The sequence below is a fragment of the Muntiacus reevesi genome, chromosome 21, assembly GCF_963930625.1.
Source record: "Muntiacus reevesi chromosome 21, mMunRee1.1, whole genome shotgun sequence".
NCBI classification, from domain to species: domain Eukaryota; kingdom Metazoa; phylum Chordata; class Mammalia; order Artiodactyla; family Cervidae; genus Muntiacus; species Muntiacus reevesi.
In genome coordinates this window covers 49,240,250-49,263,176 of record NC_089269.1, presented here as the reverse complement: position 1 = coordinate 49,263,176, position 22,927 = coordinate 49,240,250, and the positions used below count along the sequence as shown (strand labels likewise).

Genomic DNA, 22,927 nt, shown 5'->3' with positions numbered 1-22,927 from the left:
TGCAGATCATGTCTACCAGAAAGGATTTGCTGTAGCTTAAAATACTGGTTACACTATGATCATTCACATTAAAGTAGAATATTTTAAAAAGTGTAGAAATAGATGGGCAAATAGAAATGCAAAACAAGCACACCAAGAAAAACTAGGTCATTAAACTTTGCTCTGGGCTACTTATAATCCAGGACAAAAAAAAAGGAAGCTGAATATTTTAAACAAATTTTTATCATCTGATAAAGAGAAGCATATGAATTCATCAGGAGGGGAAAACTAGCAGTAAAGGGACAAGTTGAATAAAACAGAAGTCTGTGAACCGCATTTATAATGGCCCAAGGCTTATTGTGGTTGAATTAAGTCATGAATCTTTTTTTCATATTGTTATTTTTTTTAAGTTATTATTGCGTTTACTTTTGCCCTGGTGGATAAGTGAGCATGAACAATGTTTTAAATAAACTTTTATTGAAGTGTGATATATAGAAACCCATACAGGTCATATTCTGTGTGAGTTGGTGGGAAAACCACCAGTCAGATCAAGGAACAGAACACAGTCACAGCCCCCAGGCCCCTTGCTGGCTGGTGCCTCTCCCCCCTCAGTAGGGCCAGTGTCCTGTGCTTGAACTTTTATTTAAATGAAATTGAACACTCTCTTTTGTAGAAGCTCCGTCGACCCACGTTGTATTTGTGAGGTTGGTCCATGCCGTGTGTGGCAGAAGTTTTTCCACAGCATGTTTCTGTTTCCCGAGGTGGCACCGGGGCCCAAGCGTTGCCAGACATTTTGTAATCCTAAGTCGGGTGTGTGATTGGTTTTGGTGGGGTGGCCAGGCTTGAGAGAACCAGCCTCAGCGCTGCGTGTCAGCCCTTTGCTGAAAACGGGAACCTGTGTCGTCAGCCTTGAAGCTTGTTCTTTGAGTCCTTGGCTGAGAAGCAGGGCCAGCCGAGGCTGTTAGCAATGGCAGTGACAGGTGCTCGGCCTCAGGAGAACCAGGCCGAGCCCTTCCGTCGCCGCTTCACGGGACCGGGAGGCCCTGCGCGGTTCCCCCTAGGGCCCTGGACGCGGGCTCGGCGAACCCTCCCTGGGCCGCGCCTTCCTGGCCGGGCCGCCTCTGGGAGACGGTGTGAGAGGAGGTGTGAGGAAGGCGCCTGACGCTCCGACAGCACGCTGAGCGGCCTCTGGGCCCCTTAAGACGTGGACTGCTTTGTATTTTAGTCCTTGATTGTCCCGGTTAAGCCAGGACAAATTTGTTGTCACGGGATTTTTTTTCAGGTTCTTAAACCTACTGGTATTTCTGTTTTTGATCACCTTTTATATTTTCAACTCTCAAGGGGCAGCTCTTTTTCATACGTTTTACAAAGCCGAGACTTCCGGAGAATAGCAGATCCCACAAACATGAAACTGACTTTTCCTCATGGACATGTGGAAAATCCTTTTGTCTTTAAAGTGTCCGTGATTACTGCTAAATACTAGCTATTTTTAGTGAGTATAATATTAAATGTTTAGAATGTTCTCTTTCCCAAACTTGTTCTATTTATGTGTTTTTATTATGTATCAATAGGTATGTAGGTGTATCTTAAATATATCTCATCTTCCCCAAAATAGTATAATTTTATCCCTCATTTTGATGCTTTTGGAAATTTTTCCCCCTCCCATCAGAAGTAGTCACTTGTTAGAAATGAGAAAATTTAGTCTGTAAACTGTTAAGAGCAGAAGAGTCTTCTAATTACTCTTTTTTCCTTTTACTTTTTTTTCCTTCCAGTTTTACTGAGACATTATTGACATCAGCACTGTATAAATTTAAGGTATTCAACATAGCGATTTGACTTAACATACATCATGAAATGATTACGACTGGCAGTTGAGTGAACATCCAACACCTCATATACAATAAAATTAAAGAAATATAAAAAAATGTTTTCCTTGTGCTGAGAACTCAGCATTTACTCTCTTACGAACTTTCATATATAGCATACAATAATATTAATTAACTTCATTGTATTGTACATTATATCCCCAGTACTTATTTACCCTGTAACTGGGAGTCTGTATGTTTTGACTCCCTTCGTCGCTTTTCCCTCCTGTCCCCTGTATCTGGTAGCCACAAATCTAATCTCTTTTCCTCTGGGTTTGTTTGTTGTTTTTCAAGTATCATTGACCTACAACATTGTTAGGTCCTGGTGCATAACTAATGATTTGATGTTTCTATACATTTCTTTTTTTCCTTCTTTTTCTTTTTATTAGTTGGAGGCTAATTGCTTTACAGTATTATAGTGGTTTTTGCCATACATTGGCATGAATCAGCCATGGTTTTACATGTGTTCCCCATCCCAGTCCCCCCTCCCACCTCCCTCTCCATCCCATCCCTCTGGGTCTTCCCAGTGCACCAGCCCTGAGCACTTGTCTCATGCATCCAACCTGGGCTGGTGATCTGTTTCACCCTTGATAGTATACTTGTTTCAATGCTGTTCTCTCTGAACATCCCACCCTCACCTTCTCCCACAGAGTCCAAAACTCTGTTCTGTACATCCGTGTCTCTTTTTCTGTTTTGCATATAGGGTTATCATTACCATCTTTCTAAATTCCATATATATGTGTTAGTATACTGTAATGGTCTTTATCTTTCTGGCTTACTTCACTCTGTATAATGGGCTCCAGTTTCATCCATCTCATTAGAACTGATTCAAATGAATTCTTTTTAATGGCTGAGTAATATTCCATGGTGTATATGTACCACAGCTTCCTTATCCATTCGTCTGCTGATGGGCATCTAGGTTGCTTCCATGTCCTGGCTATTATAAACAGTGCTGCGATGAACATTGGGGTGCACGTGTCTCTTTCAGATCTGGTTTCCTCGGTGTGTATGCCCAGGAGTGGGATTGCTGGGTCATATGGCAGTTCTATTTCCGGTTTTTTAAGGAATCTCCACACTGTTCTCCATAGTGGCTGTAATGTAAAAAAGGATCGCTGCTCCATCCTTTGGCTGAAAGTCTGCGTCCTGAGATTAAAAGTGGTTTCCTGTAGACAGCAGACACTGGGTGTGTTCCCCATCTAGTCTGACCACGCTGCCGTTACTCAGCCTCAGTCATGTCTTTTATTTCATGGCTGCAGTCACCATCCACAGTGATTTTGGAACCCAAAAAAATAAAATCTGTCACTGTTTCCATTTTTTCTCCTCATCTATTTGCCATGAAGTAATGCTTTCTAATTGGAATGTATATACCGTTTACATTTAATGTCATTATTGATCTGATTCCACTTTATTGTCTTTATTGACTTTTAGCTGTAATTAGTTTGTGTGCTTGTGAGTGTATGTATATGTGTGTGTGTGTTGGTTGCTTTAGAGTTTATTATATACATATTCAATTTATTGTGGTTTACCTTCAAGTGAGATTATACCACTTCATGAATAGTAGAAGCACCTTAGAATAGTATCTCTCTCTCTTCTCTTAGCTTTCACGCTATATGTATCATAAATTTTCCATCCGTGTGTTAAAAAGTTCATAATATGTGGTTATTTTTGCTTCAAACTGTCAATTACCTTTTAAAGGGATTTAAATATTTTATGTTTATCCCAAAGCTATCATTTCTTGTTCTCTTCATTCTTTTATGTAGATCCAGATTTCCATCTTCTATCATTTTCCTTCTCCCCAAAACACTTCTTTTAAGAATTCTTGTAGTTTATGGCTGTTGGTGATCCATTCTTTCAGCTTTTAAAAAGTCTTAACTTCTGAAAGATTTTCACAGGGTATAAAGTTCTAGGTTGACAAGTTTTATTCTTATTGTACTTTAAAGATGTTGATGCCTTGATCTAGATTGCATTGTTTCTAACAGGAATTCTGCTGCCATTCTTATCTTTGTTCCTCTGTATATTTTGAGATCACTTTTAAGACTTTTTAATCATTGGTTTCAAGCAATTTGATTATGATAAACTTGGGTATAATTTTCTTTATTTTTTTGGTTTGGGGTGTTCAGTGACTGTCTTGGCCCTGTACATTTATAGTTTTTCAAATTTGGAAGAGTTGTGGCCATTATTTCTTCATTTTTAGGGACTCCACTTCCACATGTATTAGCCTGCTTGAAATTGTCCCACAGCTTACTGATGCTCAAGTTTTTAGAATTATTTTTTCTCTCTGTTTCAATTTGGTTAAATTCTGTTGTGTCTTCAAGTTCATGGATCTTTTTTTCTGCAGTGTCTAATCTTCTGATCAGCTTATCTAGTACATTTTTCTTTTTTGTTTGTTTTGTTGAAGTATAGTTAATTTACAATGTTGTATTAGCTTCAGGGATACAGCAAAATGATTCAGTTATACAAAAATATAGCTATTCTTTTCCCTTATAGGTTATTACAAAATATTGAGTATAGTTCTCTGGGCTATAAGGTAGGCCTTTTTTCCCTCTTATATAGTAGTGTATGTATGTTAATTCCATACTCCTAATTTATTTCTCCTCCCTGGTCCTTTGGTAACCATAAAGAAGTTCATTGTTTTATTTTTTTTTTAGAGTCCACATATAGGCAATATCGTATGTTATCTCTCTCTCTCTGGGCTTACTTCAGTTAGTATGATAATCTGTAAGTTCATCTCCATGTTGCTACAAGTGGCATTATTTTGTTCTTTTTTATGGCTGAGTAATATTCCATTGTATAAATGTACCACATCTTCTTTTATGCATTCCTCTGTTGATGGGCATTTAGGTTGCTTCCATGTCTTAGTTTTTGTGAGCAGTGCTGCAGTGAACATTGGGGTACATGTATCTTTTCGAATTATGGTTGTCTCCAGATATATGCCCCAGAGAAAGCAATGGCACCCGACTCGAGTACTCTTGCCTGGAAAATCCCATGGATGGAGGAGCCTGGTAGGCTGCAGTCCACGGGGTCTTGAAGAGTTGGACACGACTGAGTGACTTCACTTTCACTTTTCACTTTCATGCACTGGAGAAGGAAATGGCAACCCACTCCAGTGTTCTTGCCTGGAGAATCCCCGGGACGGGGGAGCCTGGTGGGCTGCCGTCTATGGGGTCACACAGAGTCGGACACGACTGAAGCGACTTAGCAGCAGCAGCAGCCAGGTATATGCCCAGGAGTGGGATTACTGAATCATGTGGTAGCTCTATTTTTAATTTTTTAAAGAACCTCCATACTGTTCTTAGTGACTATACCAGTTTACATTGTCAACAGTTCATCCAGTGCATTTTTCATTTCAGACGTTTTAAAGTTTTATCTCTAGAAGCTTGATTAGGATTTTCTTATCTTCCATGTCTCTCCTTAGCACACCCAGTCTTTCTTCTAGCTTCTTTTTATTTATTTGTATATTTTTAGCTGTGCTGGGTCTTCATGGCTGCACGGCCTTTTCTCTAGTTATGATGCGCAGGCTCAGGAGTTGTTCCCAGGCTCTAGAGCAAAGGCTGAATAGTTGTGGCCCACAGACTTAGTTGCTCCAAGGCAAGTGGGATTTTCCCAGACCAGGGATTGAACCTGCATCTCCTGCATCGACAGGCAGATTCTTTACCACTGAACCACCAGGGAAGTCCATCCTCTAGTTTCCTGAGCATGTGGAATTCAGCGCTGCTAACTTTATACATGTCTTTGTCTACTAATTCTGTTATCTGTGTCATTTACAAGTCATTTCCAGATAGTAAGTTTTTCTCTTCATAATGGGCCATGTTCCTGCTTGTTTGACTATCGGGCAGTTTTTATTGGAAGCCAGACATTGTGAGTTTTACCCTCTTTGGGGCTGGGTATTTTTGGTATTCTTGTGAAATGTTGTTTGGCTTTGTTCTAGTACACATCCAAGTTCCTTAGAAATGGCTTGATCCTTCCAGTGTTGCTTATAAGCTCTGTTAGGTGGGACCAGAGCTTTGCTGCACAGGTGAGGTGGCATGCGGGGATGTGGCCCTGGCTGGTGGGAACAGGAGCTGTCTCCAGGCGGATGGGAGCCTGGGTTGTCCATGCTCACCCCTCCGGGTGGTTCTTTCCCCACCTGGAGGGTTTGCTCATGTGCTCGTGCCGACGGGCACTCTCCCAGTGGAGCAGTCTTCTCTCGGGCTCGGCCTCGTGAGCTCCGGCCCCTTGACCTCCCAGGCCCCGCTCCCCCAGCTCTGTGTCCCCAGCTCAGAGCTGCCCGGGCTCTGCCTCGGTTTGCCCCCCTGTGCCACGGCCTGGGAACTCCAGGCGTGAGCTGGAACGATCGGAGGGTCGCCTGGTTTCCCGTCTCAGGATCACCGTCCTCTGTTGCTCCATGTCCAGTGTCTTGGAAATCCTTGGTTCATGCCTTCAGCTGTTTTTTCAGCTGGACAGATGAGTCTCTTTCCTGTCTCTCTCCTGGCTGGAAGTGGAAATGCTGGTCCTTCTGCGATACGGTGTGAGAGCTGAGGAAGGGGAAGGGACCCGCACGTAAGCGGCTTCCAGGAGCTCCCGCTGCTTCAGAGGAGGAGAATACGCGGGTCCCCGCCCTGGCGTGACTCAGCCCTGCCAGCCCAGGCAGGCACTGCAGGCACGCCCACAGGTCCTCCACTGGCTGATCTCTACACTTCTGGACAGCCCCCCATTTGAGGACCGTGATGTGTCCATATAGCTGTTTGGACTAAGAAATAGCTATTATCATTTTTCTCCTTCATTTATTTTTAGCTTTTTTTTTCTTTAAACTGTGGACATTATCTTTTTAAGTGTTAAATTTTTGGGAGAGAAAAGAAAAAAGAGTTTGACTTGTAGAAAATATTATCTGTGATATATATATATTTTTTTGGTTTATCTTTTATTGATAGTGCATTCCAAGGTCACTCATCTGACTGATTCAGCCGGCTTTCCCTGCCGACTCCCTTCCTCCCACCTCCCCCCACCCCCATTATGTCCTCAGGCTTCTTCATGCTGGGACCTCAGTGGTGGGTGCTGATGTCACCTCTGACACCTCCGAACATCTCTGATGTTCTCTGACTCATCGAATATTTGTTAGAAGCAATAAAAGAGTCCTCGGGATTTACAAGTGTCTCAGAAACTGAAGGCATGTGGTTGCTGCCACGGGAGGGGAGACAGTCTTTAAACAACCACAGCAGAACTTACGGGAGCAGGAGGGGGACTTGCATTTCTGTGTCTGGCACACACACGCTGCAGATGATAGTAAAATGCAAAAGGAAATGGAATTCTGTGTTGCACGTGTATCATGGAATCATGTGTGTGTGTGTGTGTGTGTGTGTGTGTGTGTGTAGTAAAATGCAAAAGGAAATGGAATTCTGTGTTGCACGTGTATCATGGAATCGTGTGTGTGTGTGTGTGTGTGTGTGTGTGTGTGTAGTTGACGCTGTGTTTTATCTCCCGCAGAATTTGTGGTGGACTGTAGGAAATTCGTGGATTCCAACGCTCTGGGCCTGACCGTCGCGGCCCTCAGCAGCTACGACCCGCAGATGCGCGCTGCGGCCTACTCGGTGCTGGCGGCCTACTACGCGCAGCTGGAGGGGGCGCGCTTCCGGGAGCAGCCGCAGGTGACCCCCAGGGGCTGAGGCCTGGTGCGAGGGTTTCCTGAAGAGCTCAGAGGCGTTGCCCAGAGACTCTGATACAGAACGCAAGCCTTGTCTCCTTCGGGCGGGGCGGGGGTGGTACCAGAGGTCATCTTGGGCCCTCAGCCCTGGGTGGTGGAGGGAGGTCTCCCCTAACAACAACTCTTCTTGCGTCACGGAGGGCAGAGCAGTTGTAATTTCTGCCGACTGGTTCCTTGATCTGAACTCAGGTTACAGCAGCTGTCACCCAGGACACACAGAGCCTCAGAAGCTGTGCCATGAAGTTGGGGGGGGGGGGGGGCAGAGTGAGCCGCTGGATGTGAGACGCGGGCCACCCTGCGAAGCCATGGAGTCGGCTGCAGGAGACAAGGCTGGTCGCAGCTGTTCTGCAAATTCTCCCCCCGACCCCCCCCCCCCCCACTTTTTCCTGCCTTTAAGGTACTGTACCTGTTGGACGTGGTCCGGAACGGGATCCGAACCAAGAACATGAGACTCACCTTCACCCTGACTTTCTTCATTGCCAAGGCAGCCTTGCAGATTTTGAAACCAGGTACCACTGCTAGAATCAGGTCGGGGCGAGGTGGAAATTCTGAGGCTGAGCAAGGCCATTTGGCGGCATTAATCCCACTAGCATAACCAGTCCACTAGCACATGTGTGAGGGTCACAAGTGCAAGGTGCAGGAGAGTGTGTGTGTGATGGGGGACGAGTGTGAGTTCCTATCTGCCTGCAGGCATGTAAAGCTGTAGTAAGGGCAGATCACAGCTCCACCAGAGGGCCTCTTGAGGGACTCACAGATCTGCATGCAAGCGCTTGGAAGGGGCCTGACCCAGAGGCCCCATCGGTGCTGGCAGCCACGCTCCGAGCTCGGAGTCAGTGTCAGCGCAGCTCACCATCAGTAGGACAAGCGGGCTGTGGGTCCCTGTGCCCGCGTCCCCAGGGGGTCAGCATCAGCACAGCTCACGCGGTCTGTGGGCCCCTGTACCCGCGTCCCCAGCGGGTCATTGTCAGCACAGCTCACCAGCAGGAGGACAGGCGGCCTGTGGGCCCCTGTGCCCGCGTCCCCAGCGGGTCAGCGTCAGCACAGCTCACCAGCAGGAGGACAGGCGGCCTGTGGGCCCCTGTGCCCGCGTCCCCAGCGGGTCAGCGTCAGCACAGCTCACCAGCAGGAGGACAGGCGGCCTGTGGGCCCCTGTGCCTGTGTCCCCAGCGGGTCAGCGTCAGCGCAGCTCACCAGCAGGAGGACAGGTGCCCTGTGGGTCCCTTTGCCCGTGTCCCCAGGGCGCAGAACATGGCTCCACTTTGTCTTCACAGCTGCCCACTGTCGGGGTGATCTGAACACAAGTCAGTCTATCGTGGGCCTTTTCTTTTTGTTACTAGTGAAAAGTTACAGAATGTTGATGCCGTTAGGGACCACAGGGCTCTTTGCAGGGATTTCTATCTGACTGCCCCCTCCCCAGGACCCCACTTCCCGACTCCACCTGGCCACAGGGTGTCCTTTTGGCGCCATCCTGAGTGACAGCCGGGCTTGCCTGGTGACGCAGACGGTAAAGTGTCTCCCTGCACTTCAGGAGACCTGGGTTCGATCCCTGGGTTGGAAAGATCCCCTGGAGAAGGAAATGGCAACCCACTCCAGTAGTCTTGCCTGGAAAATCCCATGGACGGAGGAGTCTGGTAGGCTACAGTCCACGGGTTCGCAGAGTCAGACACGACCGAGCGAGTTCACTTTCCCTCTGAGTGACAGTCTGCTTGTGTTCACAGAGGAGCACATGTACATGAAGATCAACAAGTTCCTGCTGTCCCACGAGTACCTGAACATGAGCAAAGTTCCAGCTTTCTACCAGTTCTTCTACAGCTCGGACTTCGAGGTAGCACCCTGCCCTGAGGCCCACGAGGTCCCCAGTCTTGAGTGGGGTGCTCAGCCACCGTGCCAACGCGTCCCCACGGAGACTTGTCGGCGGCAGAGCCCAGGCCGGGGTGGAGTGTGGGGTCGCGTGCGGGGACAGGCGGGCCTGCCTGTGAAAACGCTTCCCAGTCCACACCGTGATTCTCGGGTGCTTCTCAGACCTCACAGACTTCAGAGGCCTCGAATCACAGCCTCCTCACTGTTATTTTCTGGGCGATCACAGGGTTGACTATTGATGTGCTTTTATGGAACACATGAGCACAGCTGAGTGTGTAAGTGTGACCTGGTCCTTTATTCCTGACCCGGAGAAATGGAAGCAGAGACAGAGGGAGGGTTTTTAATAACAGACCTGGAAACGGAGGGTCGGGGGCTGCCATGCTGCAGTCTTCACCACCCCTTGAAAATAGTGGTGCTGGAAGCGTTTTCAGGGAGAAAAAAAGAGCCTTCACGTGTTTAACGATGGTCTCTTGTTTGCGGGGCTTTACAGCAGAAGACGGAACGGGAGTGGGTGTTGGGGCTCCTCCGCCAGGGAATGCGGGACAAGCACTGCTTCGAGCTCTGTGCCCGGCGGGGCGTCCTCCACATCATCCTGTCCTTCTTCAGCAGCCCGCTGTGCGACGAGGCGGCCCAGGTAGGCGCCCCCAGGGGGCTGAGGGCTAGGGGCGCCCCTGCTCAGGTTTCCACCACCTGCAAGTCCCGCCCCATGGACCCTCACCTGACTGCCTGCCTCAACATTCACTTCCCGGCGCCCTCACCTGGGCCCAGGGCCAGCGGGGAGGGAGGTGGGTAGTGAGGAACCAGGAGGCTTTGGGCAGCCAAGAGCTCTGCAAACACGTCACCCCACACACGACTGAGGCACTTCCAGACATGCACCAGCCACCAGCGTGTCACGTAACACAGAAACTACAGGTCTGCCGACCTTGGTGGGGAAAGGAGTCAGGCTTCGAAACCGGCTGCCTCACAGCTGAGGAGGAAGTCCACACATGAGCTCTGTCACTGGAGCAAGAAATCATGTGGAGTGAGATGTTAACTAGGAAAAGCCTGTGGGGTTTTGATGAGTTTGTAGCCTTATCAGTGTCTGTCTCTGGCATCACGTAAAATATGGGTAAAGAGGAGTGAGTGTGCATAAGCGGAATGTGAGTAAGGTGGATTTCTCCTTTTTATGGCATGTGAGCACTCTAATGCACCCAGTTAGGGACTCCCCTGGTACTCCATGGTTAGGTCTCCGTGCTCCCACTGCAGGGGGCATGAGTTCAGTCCCTGGTCGAGAAACTAAGATTCCCATATGCCATGTGGTTTGCAAAAAAAAAAAAAAAGGGGGGGGGGTGTGGGGGGAAGCACCCCGTTAACAGTTCCAGCAAAAGTCCCATCTCTCTGTCCTCTCCATGTGGTAAAACAGAGGCGATGAAATGAGCCGCCAGCAGTTCATGGCTGGACTAGCTGTGAGTCTTCACTGTCCCGGCTCAGGCTGCCGGCATGCAGGGCCGCGTGGTTTCCGTGGCGCATCTCCCCTGGTGATGGGTTAGCGGGTGGGTATCCCCAGGTTCGCACTCTCCCTGCGGCCGTCTGCGTCCTCTGGCAGTTACGGCGGGGAGAGTTGCCCCCCACGGCCACCATTCTCGCAGACCTGGCAGGTGTCACGTGCAGCGATCGCCTGTGTAGTGGGGACACACCGTTCTGTTTTTTAAAGGCCCTTCCTGGTTCGGGTAAGTCAAGTTTTTCCCACGGAAAACCAGTGACTTTTTGCTTGGGGTCTACAGAACTGGATTCTGGAGATTCTGCAGAATGCCGCCCGGGATGCCAGGTCTGCCTATGAGATGCTGCGGGACTACAGCCTCCTGACGTGGGTCCTAAACATCCTGGAGAGCAAGTGAGCACCTTGTATCCTGAGAAGAGGGGGGCTGGGGGGGGGAGCGCATGCGCAGTGGACACCGGGGGGAGGGGGGAGCGCGAGTGTGTGTGAGGCATGGGGAGGGGTGGGGAGCGCATGCGCACTGAGTATCGGGTAGGGGAGCGTGCAGGCGTGCTGGGCGTGGGGGTGGGGACGCTTATGCGCACTGGGCATTGGGGAAAAAGGGGGAGCGAGCGCACATGCGTGTGGGCATGGGGTGGGGCGGGGGCCCGCATGCGCGCTGGGCATGGGGCGGGTATAGGCAGAACGAGTGCATGCGTGCTGGCCATCAGGCAGAGGGGAGTCGGGGGGAGACCCTGAGATCGTGGCAGCTCCTGCAGCTCCACTGTCCGCTAGGAGTGTCCAGGAGAATCCGCGTTCCCCATAACAGCGGCCTCTACACCACCTTTCCGTCTCTTGTGCGGCCCAGGCTGCTCTCCAGGAGTGGGTTTCTTTCCGAGGTTGTGAGGCAGAAACGGGGAGCCTCGGGTTTCGGGAGCGCTCGCTCACGCGGTGATGTGGGTTCAGCGCGCCCAGGGTCACGGTGCCCTGCTAAGGGCCCATGCCGGAGCCGCATCGAGGGCTGGCGTGGGCGTCTTGTCTTGTGACCGGGGCTGCTGTCACTGGCTGGCGAAACAGCACGGATTTGTTTTCTCCCCTCCCGGGGGCCAGCACGGTTGGCTTCGGTGAGAGCTCTCTTCCCAGGGTCCACAGTGTCCCTGTGTCCGGGCACAGAGGGAGAACGAGAGCGCCCTGGTCTCTTCTGCTTCTTGACAGACAGTGACAATGAAAGTCACTCAGTCGTATCCGACTCTTTGTGACCCCATGGACTATACAATCCATGAATTCTCCAGGCCAGAATACTGGAGTGGGCAGCGTTTCCCTTTTCCGGAGGCTCTTCCCAACCCAGGGATTGAACCCAGGTCTCCTGCATCGCAGGCGAATTCTTTACCAGCTGAGCCACAAGCTTCTTAACAGGCTGCTAATCCGGTCATGGGTCTCCATCCTCATGACCTCATCTAAACCTAATGACCTCCCAAAGGCCCCCCCTCCAAATACAGTCACAGCGGGAGTTGGGGCTTCAGCCTGTGAATGGTGGGGCTTCTAGCTGTGAACGGTGGGGCTTCTAGCTGTGAACGGTGGGGCTTCAGCCTGTGAATGGTGGGGCTTCAGCCTGTGAACGGTGGGGCTTCTACCTGTGAACGGTGGGGCTTCTGCCTGTGAACGGTGGGGCTTCTGCCTGTGAACGGTGGGGCTTCAGCCTGTGAACGGTGGGGCTTCTAGCTGTGAACGGTGGGGCATCTAGCTGTGAGCGGTGGGGCTTCTAGCTGTGAACGGTGGGGCATCTAGCTGTGAGCGGTGGGGCTTCTACCTGTGAACGGTGGGGCTTCTACCTGTGAACGGTGAGGCTTCTACCTGTGAACGGTGGGGCTTCTACCTGTGAACGGTGGGGCGGGGTGGAAGGGCACACAATTCAGCCATAACGTGACCCGTTTTGATTCCTAACAGTCTCCTACTTCTGAGGCTGTGTGAAAAGATGAAGACTCTTGTCTCAGCAGACAGCCCCTCAGTGACAGGAATCTTTCCTTCAGACAGCTGTCTGTAATAATAATTCTGGGAATATCCAGACTCTTTGATTCCCACCCCCCCTTTTTTTTTTCCTTTCTTTCTTCTTTTTTAAAAAGAACTTACAATTTTTTCTCCTAAAGAAAGTAGTATCTTTTCTCCGAAGGCCGCACTGGCTGATTGTCTGCTCCTGGCTATTACTTCTGTGCTTTAGAGTGGGTTGTTCTCGTGCGCAGGGAGGCTCTCCTTTCCATGCCAGAGGCTCCGGAGTATATCTTAGATGGGACTGAGGGAGAAAGGAGGGCTGGTGAGAAAGTTTCTTTCACCAGAAAGTTTCTGATGAGAAAGGAGGGTTGGGGCCTTGCCCTGGATGGAGCTGCGTTTTGTAGCAGACACCCTGTCTTTCCTTAGGTGCTCTGCCTGTCCGGGGCTGCGGTGGCTCAGTGAGCGCATAGAAGGGTTGGGGGCTGGGGGAGAAGCCGGCCCCTTGGGGTGGCCACCACCATCACCGTCTCCTCCCTGGTTCCCACCCACCCCCTCCAGGAGATGGGGAGGAGAGGATGTGACAGAGAGCTGACTCTCCCCATGTTTGGCCTCAGGTTTCTGGAAACTGAACTGCTCTCCAACCTCATCTCCCTGCTGCACACACTGTGGGTGACCACGCTGGGCAACAGAGACGTGCAGGCCGGGGCGCAGCCTCCCTGCAGGCCTGGGTCCCAGGAGCCCCCGAAGCTGCTGGCCCTGCACCTGGTGGACGAGTTCCTCTACGTTCTCCTTGTGCTCACGAAGCACCTGAGGTGAGCCCCTCCCCCGGTCCCGGCTCCACAGGCGGGCTCGGCCGGGGCTGTGGTCCTAACCTCAGGACTCCCATTTCCCCGTTCCTCTTTAACAGTTAGACTTTAGGAGGTTCCTTAACACGCTCAGGAAACCTGCAGCCTGTCACGCCAGATCATTTTTAGCAGGCAAACCATCTACCTGGATATTTGGATTCAAGCAGTCAAAATGATGTAGAAAGAGCATGTTTTCTGTGATTTTAAACCTAAAAAAGTTAGGTTGTTCCCAAACTCACCTCGACCTGTATTAGCCTGCACAGGCTCCCTTTCAGCTCTGAATTTCCTAGAAAATTTCAGTATTTTCCCCTTGGAATTACACGCTTGTTTCCTCAGGAGAACTCCGTGCTTGCCAGATTGTACTGTGTTAGAGAAAATACACCATGTCCTCATGCTTCTGATGTGGGAACAGAGGTGTGCTGATGGGAACCAGGCAATGGATAGTGAATGGATCGTCATCTCAGAGTGAAAACCTTCTTGATAAAGAACAGGGCGTTTGGTTTTCTGTTGTTCTGAAATTAGCTGTTGAATCAATGCTGGGTAGCCATGTTTCTTAGTTCAGTTTAGTTCAGTTCAGTCACTCAGTCGTGTCTGACTCTTTGCAACCCCATGGACTGCAGCACACCAGGCTTCCGTCCATCACCAGCTCCTGGAACTTGCTCAAACTCAGGTGCATTGAGTCAGTGATGCCATCCAGCCATTTCATCCTCTGTCGTCCCCTTCTCTTCCCGCCTTCAATCTTTCCCAGCATCAGGGTCTTTATTTTGGAGTTGTCCAAAGACACAATACTCCAGTATTCTCGCCTGGGAAATTCCTTGGACAGAGGAGCCTGGCAGGCTACAGTCCATGAGGTAACAAAGAGTTGGACACGACTTAGCAACTAAACCACCACCAAAGACACACTGGTCTCTGAGAACTGGCTGTCATTGAGAATAACAATTGTATCAATAATAAATTGATATAATTATTTAATAAATTTATTAAATAATAAGTAACAATAAATGTGAAAACTATAGAGTTTTGAATTTTAAATTTCTTAGAACTTGGAAGAATATATGTCCTTCCAATGCCCTCCGCAGGCTGGGCCATGGGTGGTGCTATCCATGGGCTTCTCATGGCCTTTAGTTCCCGAGTTGGAAAGGATCGCGCAGTCCTGGAGTTGATAGCGGGGCGGCTGGCATCCTGACCCTCTCCCGGTTTCCAGAGAGCTTTCTGTGCCTCCAGGGTGGAGGTTGGACCCTGGTCCCCTGTCCGCCTCCCCTGGGGAGGTGCTGGGCTCCACGCCCTGGTCTGTTGGAAAGGGATGCCTGGGTCCTGGGCTGCAGGCGACGAGGCGGCTCTTGCCCAGCCCAGGATCGTCGGCTCGCCCACAGGCCCACCTTGGCCTCCACCCAGCTGACTGGCTTCTTCGGGGCACTCGACTCGGTCCTGAGGTACCGGGCCACCGTGCTGCAGGCCTTCAAGGACATGAACCGTCTGACCGTGAACGCCACGGTGCTGTCCACCCGGGACGTCCTCGTGCTCCTGCACAAGTGGAACCTCGTGGAGAGAGACGTCCGGCTGCAGGAGGACCTGAGGGCCGCCGCGGAGAAGTGCCAAGCCCGGGAGCTGCTGAGTGAGTGTCCGCCGCGTGGTTCTGTCTCATCTCTCACTCCGCAGCGTGTTGCTGCCCTCCCCAACCCCCAGAGCAGCCGGTGTTCCCCCCGCCCCCGAGGCTTAGAGACAGGGCCTGTGTGTCTTCATATTGCTCGAGGGTGATGCGCTCGCGGGAGATGGGGCCCCGGGTCTGCCGCTCCCCAGTGCTCAGCTGTTACAGTAGCGCTGATAACCGTCACAGGGAAACACCGAGGCCTGCCCGAGCTCCAGGCCGGCCCTTCCTATGGGAACCCAGCTCTGAGCTGTGCCCTCCCCTGCGTGGATGCCCCGCCCTCTGCATCTCTGTGGGGAAATGGCGGCCTCACGCCTTTTCTCTTTTCCTCTGTGTGTGTGGGTAACAGAGATGCTCAAGGAGAAGAACAAGCCTGGCGCACCAGCCCGAGCCAAAGTCCCGCGGGCCCGGAAGCGGAGACCCGGCGAGGCGGAGGAGGCGGCGGACCCCGAGCTGCCGGCGGCCGCCCTGGAGTCCTGCAGGGGCCTCCTGAGGTCCATCCTGACCCACTGGGAGCCCGAGGCCCCCGGCGCCGACCCGGAGCGCGAAGACGCGGGCCCCGTGGGTGCCATCGCCTCCCTGGTGGCCAGCTGGGTGCTGCGCTCCGCAGCCGGGAGCCCGCTTGGCCGGGCGGACGCGGCGGGCCTCCTGGGCTGGCTCGAGAGCCACATCCTGCCGCGGCCCGCGGTGGTGGCTGAGCTCCTCCGCGACGGCGCCGTGACGAGCGGCCTGTTCCGCCTGTACAGCAGGTTCTGCGGTGCTGCGGAGCCGGAGGGGCCGGACGACCGATTGGCCGGCCTCTTCAACGCCGTCCTGCTGCGGCTGGTGGCCGCCCGGGGACCCGTGGGGAGCCCCCTCCAGTCGGTGCTCGAGGCCGTCCACGTCTCCTCCCTGGACGCCGAGGAGGATGCGGACACACGAGGTAACGTGGGGGACTGGGCTCGCAGGCTGCAGACCGCGTGGGGAAAGCTTGGCGCCGGGAGCACTCCCCGTTCTCACAGCCTGCGGGCGCTGTCAGTGAAGCCTTGCGGGGAGGACAGCCCTCAGCACGGGTCTGGGGAGCACAGAGAGTCAGCCCCTGGGTCCCAAGTGTACAGGGGAGAGGGACGCCCTGCCTCTGCCTTCAGGTGGGACTTTGATCGACGGGGAAACAGCTGAGAGGAACGCCCTCCGGACGGCCTTGTGTCCCCCTGGGGACGCTGCTTGGCTTTCTAACTTCCTGCTGTTATTCTCGCTGAGAATTAGGTTGTGCCTCGTGGTCACAAGCGCGCACACATAAGCATACAGGCGCCCAAGTCACAGGTCACGTGCACAGCGTTTAGTGGGTGCTTGATAAAGGTGTGGTGGCTTCCCTGGTGGCGTTAGTGGTGAAGAATCTGCATGCCAGTGCAGGAGACATAAGAGACGCAGGTTCTATCCCTGTGTGGGGAAGATCCCCCGGAGGAGGGCAGGGCAACCCAACCCAGCATTCTTGCTGGGGAATCCCCATCGACAGAGGAGCCTGGGGGGTGACAGTCCATGGGGTCGCAAAGAGTCAGACTCAACTGAAGCGACCTAGCAGGCGATAAAGGTGTGCCTGCTTGGATAAGGCGCAGCAAAGGCCATAGGAGGGCACCAGGGAGGCGGTGGGCGTCTGCAGGGTTCTCCTTAGTCATCCCGGAGGGTTGGCCCTTCAGGGAGGGCTGGAGGGGTGCGGGGGAAGGGGCGGGGCCACAGCCCGGCAGGTGAGCTCACCTGGTCGCAGGGGGGCCCTGCTGTCTCCCCTGCCCTGTAAACCTCCTCCCCTCGCCTGTGCCCATGGCCTGCGGGCCACCCCTCCCAAACTTCAGTTGTGGTTCTTGGCCTGGGTGGGTCAACATCGAGGATGAGGCTTACATTAAACACACAGTCATCACATGAGAAAAGAGAAGTTTTAGCACGAACTGGAAGGATGAACCCAGCAGTGAAGCACAGGCAGGACTGACTATCCGCATGCTCACTGCAGGTTGCCACCTGGGGCAGAGTGAGCCCTGGGTCACCGTGCGCGGGGTGGGAGACTCGTTCCCAGCTGACCAGGCTGCACCCTAACGGCCTCGTTGTCGCTTCCTCAGCTGCCGCCGCGTTCCTGGTATCTCTGTACATTAAGGACATCTGGCTGGGGGCCCAGCGACCAGACACTCTCCTGAGCCATGTCCGGATGGTCCTCGACGCCGCGGAGGAGTCGGGAGGGGGTGACGAGGAGGCCATTGTCCGGCTCTGCAGGGACATCGCGGCCACGGTCCCCGACACCTGACCCCTGCGGCTGGCACCTCCGGCTCCAGGTTGCAGTAGTCAGGTTGAGTCTGGTTTCCCTGGAAGGCCTGTGCATGTCGACCCGCTGTTGTGTTGGGAAATGTTGGCTTCATTTAGGTGACTGATACATAATAAGCTCAAGGGACTGTGTATGCAGAGGGGTCAGGGTTAGAGTGGGCCTGGGCGGCCCCAGGGCCAGGAGCCCTGATCAGGGAAGACCCTTCCTCTGAGGTGCTCATTGTTCCTCAAGGAAATACTTCAAATTGAGGTAACGCTAAAGTTGAAATGTCTAAAAGTATATGAGACTCAGGAGTATGAAGAGAGATGTTTCAAGTTTCCTTTTCATAAGAAGTCACAGCAAAGTTTTGTGTAACTTTTTAAATAAATAAACCCTTCCAGTATTGTGTTAAAGTTATTTTACTAAATGAAAGGTACTAAATTCTTAAAGTATAAAATTATTTTGACTTCTGCTTGGAAAAGACAGCCTATATTTTTAAAAATTCCGTTTGAAAGAGAGGACTTTGAATTTTATAACTTGTTAATAAATGTCTATTTTTGTTAGGTTTTGTGTTTCATTTTTATTGACTGAATCAGACTATTTTTATTCTACAGAAACCTGCATTTTAGAGTTGAAGATTTGACTTTTAAGTTTCCTTTATAAATTTATACTGTAGCTGGCGAACATTGAATGTGAAATTTCATGAATTTCATGCCAGGTAAAGTTTGGTCCTGTTCATCTGAAGCTCTGTACGTACCCTCTTGCCATGCCAGCACTCAGCATTCCCGGTCCGTCACTGGGGAGGTGGCTGTTTATTTACCCTAACGGCATTTATCCCCTGGAGGAGGTCATGGCATCCCACTCCAGTATCTTGCCTGAAGAATCACCATGGACAAAGGAGCTTGGCAGGCTACAGTCTATGGGGTCGCAAAGAGTCAGACACAACTAACCACATGACATTTATAGCACTGGGAATGGCTTGGTTGCAGCTTAAGCATTTGTTTCCCCTTGTTTCCCTCCAGTGTTGTTTAAACTCTTTACTGCTGTTATTTGTTTTGTTTTGTTTTGTTTAATGACTTGCCAAGTTCTTGCCAAGACAGGAGTAATTCTCTGTGCGTTTATCCCCTTCCTACAAGTCAGGCTGATCATCTGGAAGGCAAGGAGTGTTGACTTCTCCTATTCCTTCCCCTGCAAAATTCCCACAGTGGTGGTCTTAGAATCTTCAGAATCCAGAATGCTATGTTTAGATTCAAGTTGGCAGGGCCACGTGGTCCTCTTCCCTTTGTGCCTCTCCGGAGCCCATCGGTGTCCCTTCCCCCATCGTCCCTCTAACCCACTGCCCCTGGGTCTGGCAGGCCAAGCCTGGCCCTCAGCTGGCAGAATTTTTTTCAGTCACCTGGGATGGGGTGGGGTGGGATTTGTGGGCTTCATGGTGTGATGCTGGCTCCGGAAACTGTCAGGCCCTAGAGAACTTGGTCCTTTGAGGGTCTCAGGTCACATGGTCACACCCAGAACGGGACCCTTCTGCCACTTGGGCTGAGGCCCTGCCTGCTGGACCCGGCTGCATGGAAGGTGTGGCTTGGGTCCCTTGACCACAGTCAGCGAGCCTGGCCGGGCGGGCGCTGTGAGGGGGTGCAGGGGAAGCTGGCAGGCCCTTCAAGGGTGCCCTAAAAAAGGTATAGGTCAGCCATGCTGCAGAAGGACTTCATAGGACCTGGACCCCATCTGACCTGTCCATGCTGACCATGCTCGGCCACCTCTTCAGTGGACTCTACACTCTGTGTTTAGTGTCTGTGGGAACAACGACCGAAGGATAAGACTCCCTCCGGACAGGGGAATCTTGAGGAACCGTATCCAGGTTACTCATTGCCTAAGAGAGCACATACACTAATCACCCCTTCCTCCAGACAGGCCATAAGTTTTTCTGTACCTGTTGGAGTGTAACCTCATGCTTATTGATTATTGGCTAATTGTTTAACTGTCTGAGCACATGGCACATGAGTGATGGGGTTATTGGGATTGTATTTACCCTTCCTTAGTTTATGTAAGTCTCAAGGAATTTGGAGTGGTGGGTTTGGACACGTACACGTGGAGTATAAAAGATTTTCACAAATGCTGATCAGGGTCCCTGGCTAAGAGGAGGCTCTGCCTTGGGCCCACCAGTGTAATAAACTGCACTCCACTCTCTGCATTGTCCTTCTGAGTGAGTTTGTTTCCTGGAACGCGTGGCTACAACATTTGGTGCATTGGCCGGGAAACTCCTCACTTTGAGGAGGCAAGTCCCATTTGGGACTACTCTGAGGCCTTGTGGCTTGAATCTTCTAGAGGAGGGAAGGCGCCTCACCCTTCTGGAAGTATTCTGCTTCTCAACACCTGGACCTTTCACGTTAGCAGGTAGTGAACGGCAGCAAGGGAACAAAGTGCTTAGGTGAGGAGGAACCCACCCGGCAGGGTGGAAGAGGGAGCCTGATCACTGCCCACCCCCCACCCCCCCGGGAGGGACTAGAAGGGGTGGAGACCCACAGGAACCTGGAATAGGCAGGCGGCAATTGCTTGGTACACAGGTCAACGAGCGTGCTGGCGCTTAGGAAGGAAATTTGTGAAGGTCATTTAGGGGGTGTGTCCACGCCGTCTCGGGGAAAATTATTACCAGCGATCACCAGGGGATTTTTAGGATAGGAAACGGGTCCTTGTATGCTCGTATTCTGCCCTCCCCCAGGAGGTGTCCTGTCTGCTGTGAAATTCTTGACCCCTTCGGAATTGTCAGGCTAGAAGGAGGGGAATACAAAAGTGAGTATGAATTGGCTTTTCCAGAGATGGCCTGGGACGTGGGATATTTAACCCATCTGTGTTTTCATCCACACCTGATCAAGCCCACCGGGGCAGAACAGACTTTAAGGGAGAAACAGTCTTGGACCATGTGATGTTCTGGTTCGGCTGTGCTGACCAGCAGGTGAAGACACACCAATCCCCCTTCTCCCTCTGGGATCTGGCAGGTAAGGCTCTTCTCACCCCAATTAGGAAGGAGCAGAATAGGCAATTTAAGTGTCATTGAGTGGAAATATCAGAAGTACATAGGGTACTGAGAACTTCGTAGACAGAACAAAAAGTAAAAGTAAAAGAAGGTCCGAGAAGGTAAGCAAGATGGGGGGAAGTGAACCTAAGGCAACTGTATTGGAGTGCATGATTAAAAATTTAAAGAAGGGATTAGGAGGAGACTATAGGGTGAAGATGAAGCCTAACTGCCTCCACATACTCTGTGAGGTCCAATGGCCCCCTATGGGAGCAGGATGGCCACCAGAGAACACCGTGAACTTAAAAATAGTGGAAGCAGTCTATACAGTAGTCACAGGAGAGCCGGGACACCTGGATCAATATCCATCTATTGACTCATGGCTAGGGTTAGCTCAAGACCCTCCTACTTGGACAAGGTTCTGTATCCAGAAGGGAAAGGGGAAAATATTAATGGCACAAAAATTGACTGATGATAAAAAAGGAAGCTCTACAGGATTTGGATGGGGATGACCTGACCCCTCCCCCATGCTGGATAATGACATGCCTGCCTCCCAGTGCTTCACCAGGACTGGAGGCTGCCTTAATGCCCGATCCAGGGCCAGGTGAAGTTTCTGCAGCAGCCGCTGCTCTTCCACCAGCTCTCCCAGAGGTCCTAGAGCTGCCGTTTTGGCAGGCTCCGATTCCGGTCACAGAAGCCTCTGGCCAACACTTCCAGGATCTGGCTCCAGCCAAACCGCCCAAGCTATACCTGCCTCTCCCAGTGAGTACTGACAAGAAGCGGAGGGAGATGTTGGAATTAAGCAGAGACTGCCCTCTGCCAGAGAGCCACAGGGAAGAAAAGAGAACAGACAAGAGACTTACAGTGCTAGCTGCTGCTCTGGGAAAGTCTATCTCGGGCCCTCCGGAAAACCTCATCTGCCCCAGGGACAGGACAGTCCTTCAACCGGTCCCAACGGAGGCCCCGGGCCCCATTACGGCCAAACCATTGTGCCCAGTACTGAGGTTTTGACCGCTGGAAGAATGAATGCCCTAAGGCAAGGAAGGAAGAGGAAGCTCCCACAGTTGTGGGGCTTGCTGACTTGGAAATTAACTAGGGCTGCCAGGACCCAGAGATATCAGGTCCCTGAGAGCCCATGGTAACCTTAAAAGTGGGGGACCAAAACATTGACTTCATGGTGCATACAGGAGCAGAACTGTCGATAACAAAACCTGTGGCACCACTGTCCAAAAAGACTACCGCTGTAACTGGGGTGTTGGGAGAAGAGATGATTAAATCGTTTTACCAGTCCAGAAAATGTCAGATGGGGTGCACCAAGTAATTCATGAATTCCTCTACATTCCTGAGTGCCCAGTACCCCTGTTGGGAAGAGACTTGCTCTCCAAACTAGGAGCACAAGTGACTTTCTCCCCTGAGGAGAGGCCCACCTTCCAGATGGGCACTATTTGCTCTCTCTCTCATCTCCAAGATGAGTGGAGGTTGCATGAGCCTCCAAAGGAAGAACCGGGTCGGCCAGAAGAGCATGAGAGAGAGCTAACTCAATTATTCCCTGAGGTCTGGGCGGAAAACAACCCCCCCGCCCCGCCCCCAGGCTGGCTAAACATCACGCCTCAGTGATAATAGAACTCAAACCAGGCACCATCCCGGTTAGAAAGCACCAGCACCCACTACTGATAGAGGCCTGGGCCGGCATATTGCCCCACATCAATAGATTGAAACAAGCGGGCATTCCAATAGAGTGCCAGTCTGCTTGGAATACGCCGATCCTGCCAGTCAAAAAGGAAGGAGGACAGGACTATAGGCCTGTATAAGATCTCAGGCTAGTCAACCAGGCTACTGTGACTTTACACCCCACTGTTCCAAACCCCTACACCTTACTTAGCCTCTTCCCGCCAAGGACTAAAGTTTATACTCGCCTAGATCTCAAGGATGCCTTCTTCTGCATACACCTCGCCCCAGCGTCACAGCCCATCTTCGCCTTTGAATGGGAAGATCCAGTCGGGAGCACCAAACAACAGCTCATCTGGCCTCCCCAACAAGGGTTTAAGAACTCCCCAGCCATCTTTGGGGAAGCCTTGGCTTCTGACCTGGACTCATTCCATCCGAAGGAGTATGGATGTTGGCTCCTACAATACAGGGATGACCTGCTGCTGGCTGCCGAGACCAAGGAAAAACGTTGGGAAGGAACAAAAACACTGCTCCAGCTGCTGATGGAAGCAGGTTACCGGGTGTTGAAGAAGAAGGCACAGATCTACAAGGAGGAGGTAAGGTATCTGGGGTTTGTTTTAAAGAATCGCTCAAAGTTCCAGACCCTAATTGGGTC

At 51.6% G+C, this 22,927-nt stretch overlaps 1 protein-coding gene across 2 annotated transcripts in view; it reads left to right on the top strand.

Annotated features, from left to right (window-relative positions):
• The window catches only part of URB1 (URB1 ribosome biogenesis homolog), a 73,290-nt gene extending 55,183 nt beyond the window's left edge, over positions 1-18,107 (top strand). For both annotated transcript variants that reach the window (XM_065913737.1, XM_065913736.1), the window contains exons 31-39: positions 7,308-7,468; positions 7,922-8,033; positions 9,243-9,349; positions 9,875-10,018; positions 11,148-11,257; positions 13,444-13,641; positions 15,048-15,289; positions 15,672-16,244; positions 17,413-18,107. In XM_065913737.1, the coding sequence (XP_065769809.1) occupies positions 7,308-7,468; positions 7,922-8,033; positions 9,243-9,349; positions 9,875-10,018; positions 11,148-11,257; positions 13,444-13,641; positions 15,048-15,289; positions 15,672-16,244; positions 17,413-17,594 (1,829 nt within the window). In that variant the 3' untranslated portion in view covers positions 17,595-18,107. The remainder of the gene's footprint in view (positions 1-7,307; positions 7,469-7,921; positions 8,034-9,242; positions 9,350-9,874; positions 10,019-11,147; positions 11,258-13,443; positions 13,642-15,047; positions 15,290-15,671; positions 16,245-17,412) is intronic.
• Positions 18,108-22,927: the final 4,820 nt, after the last annotated feature.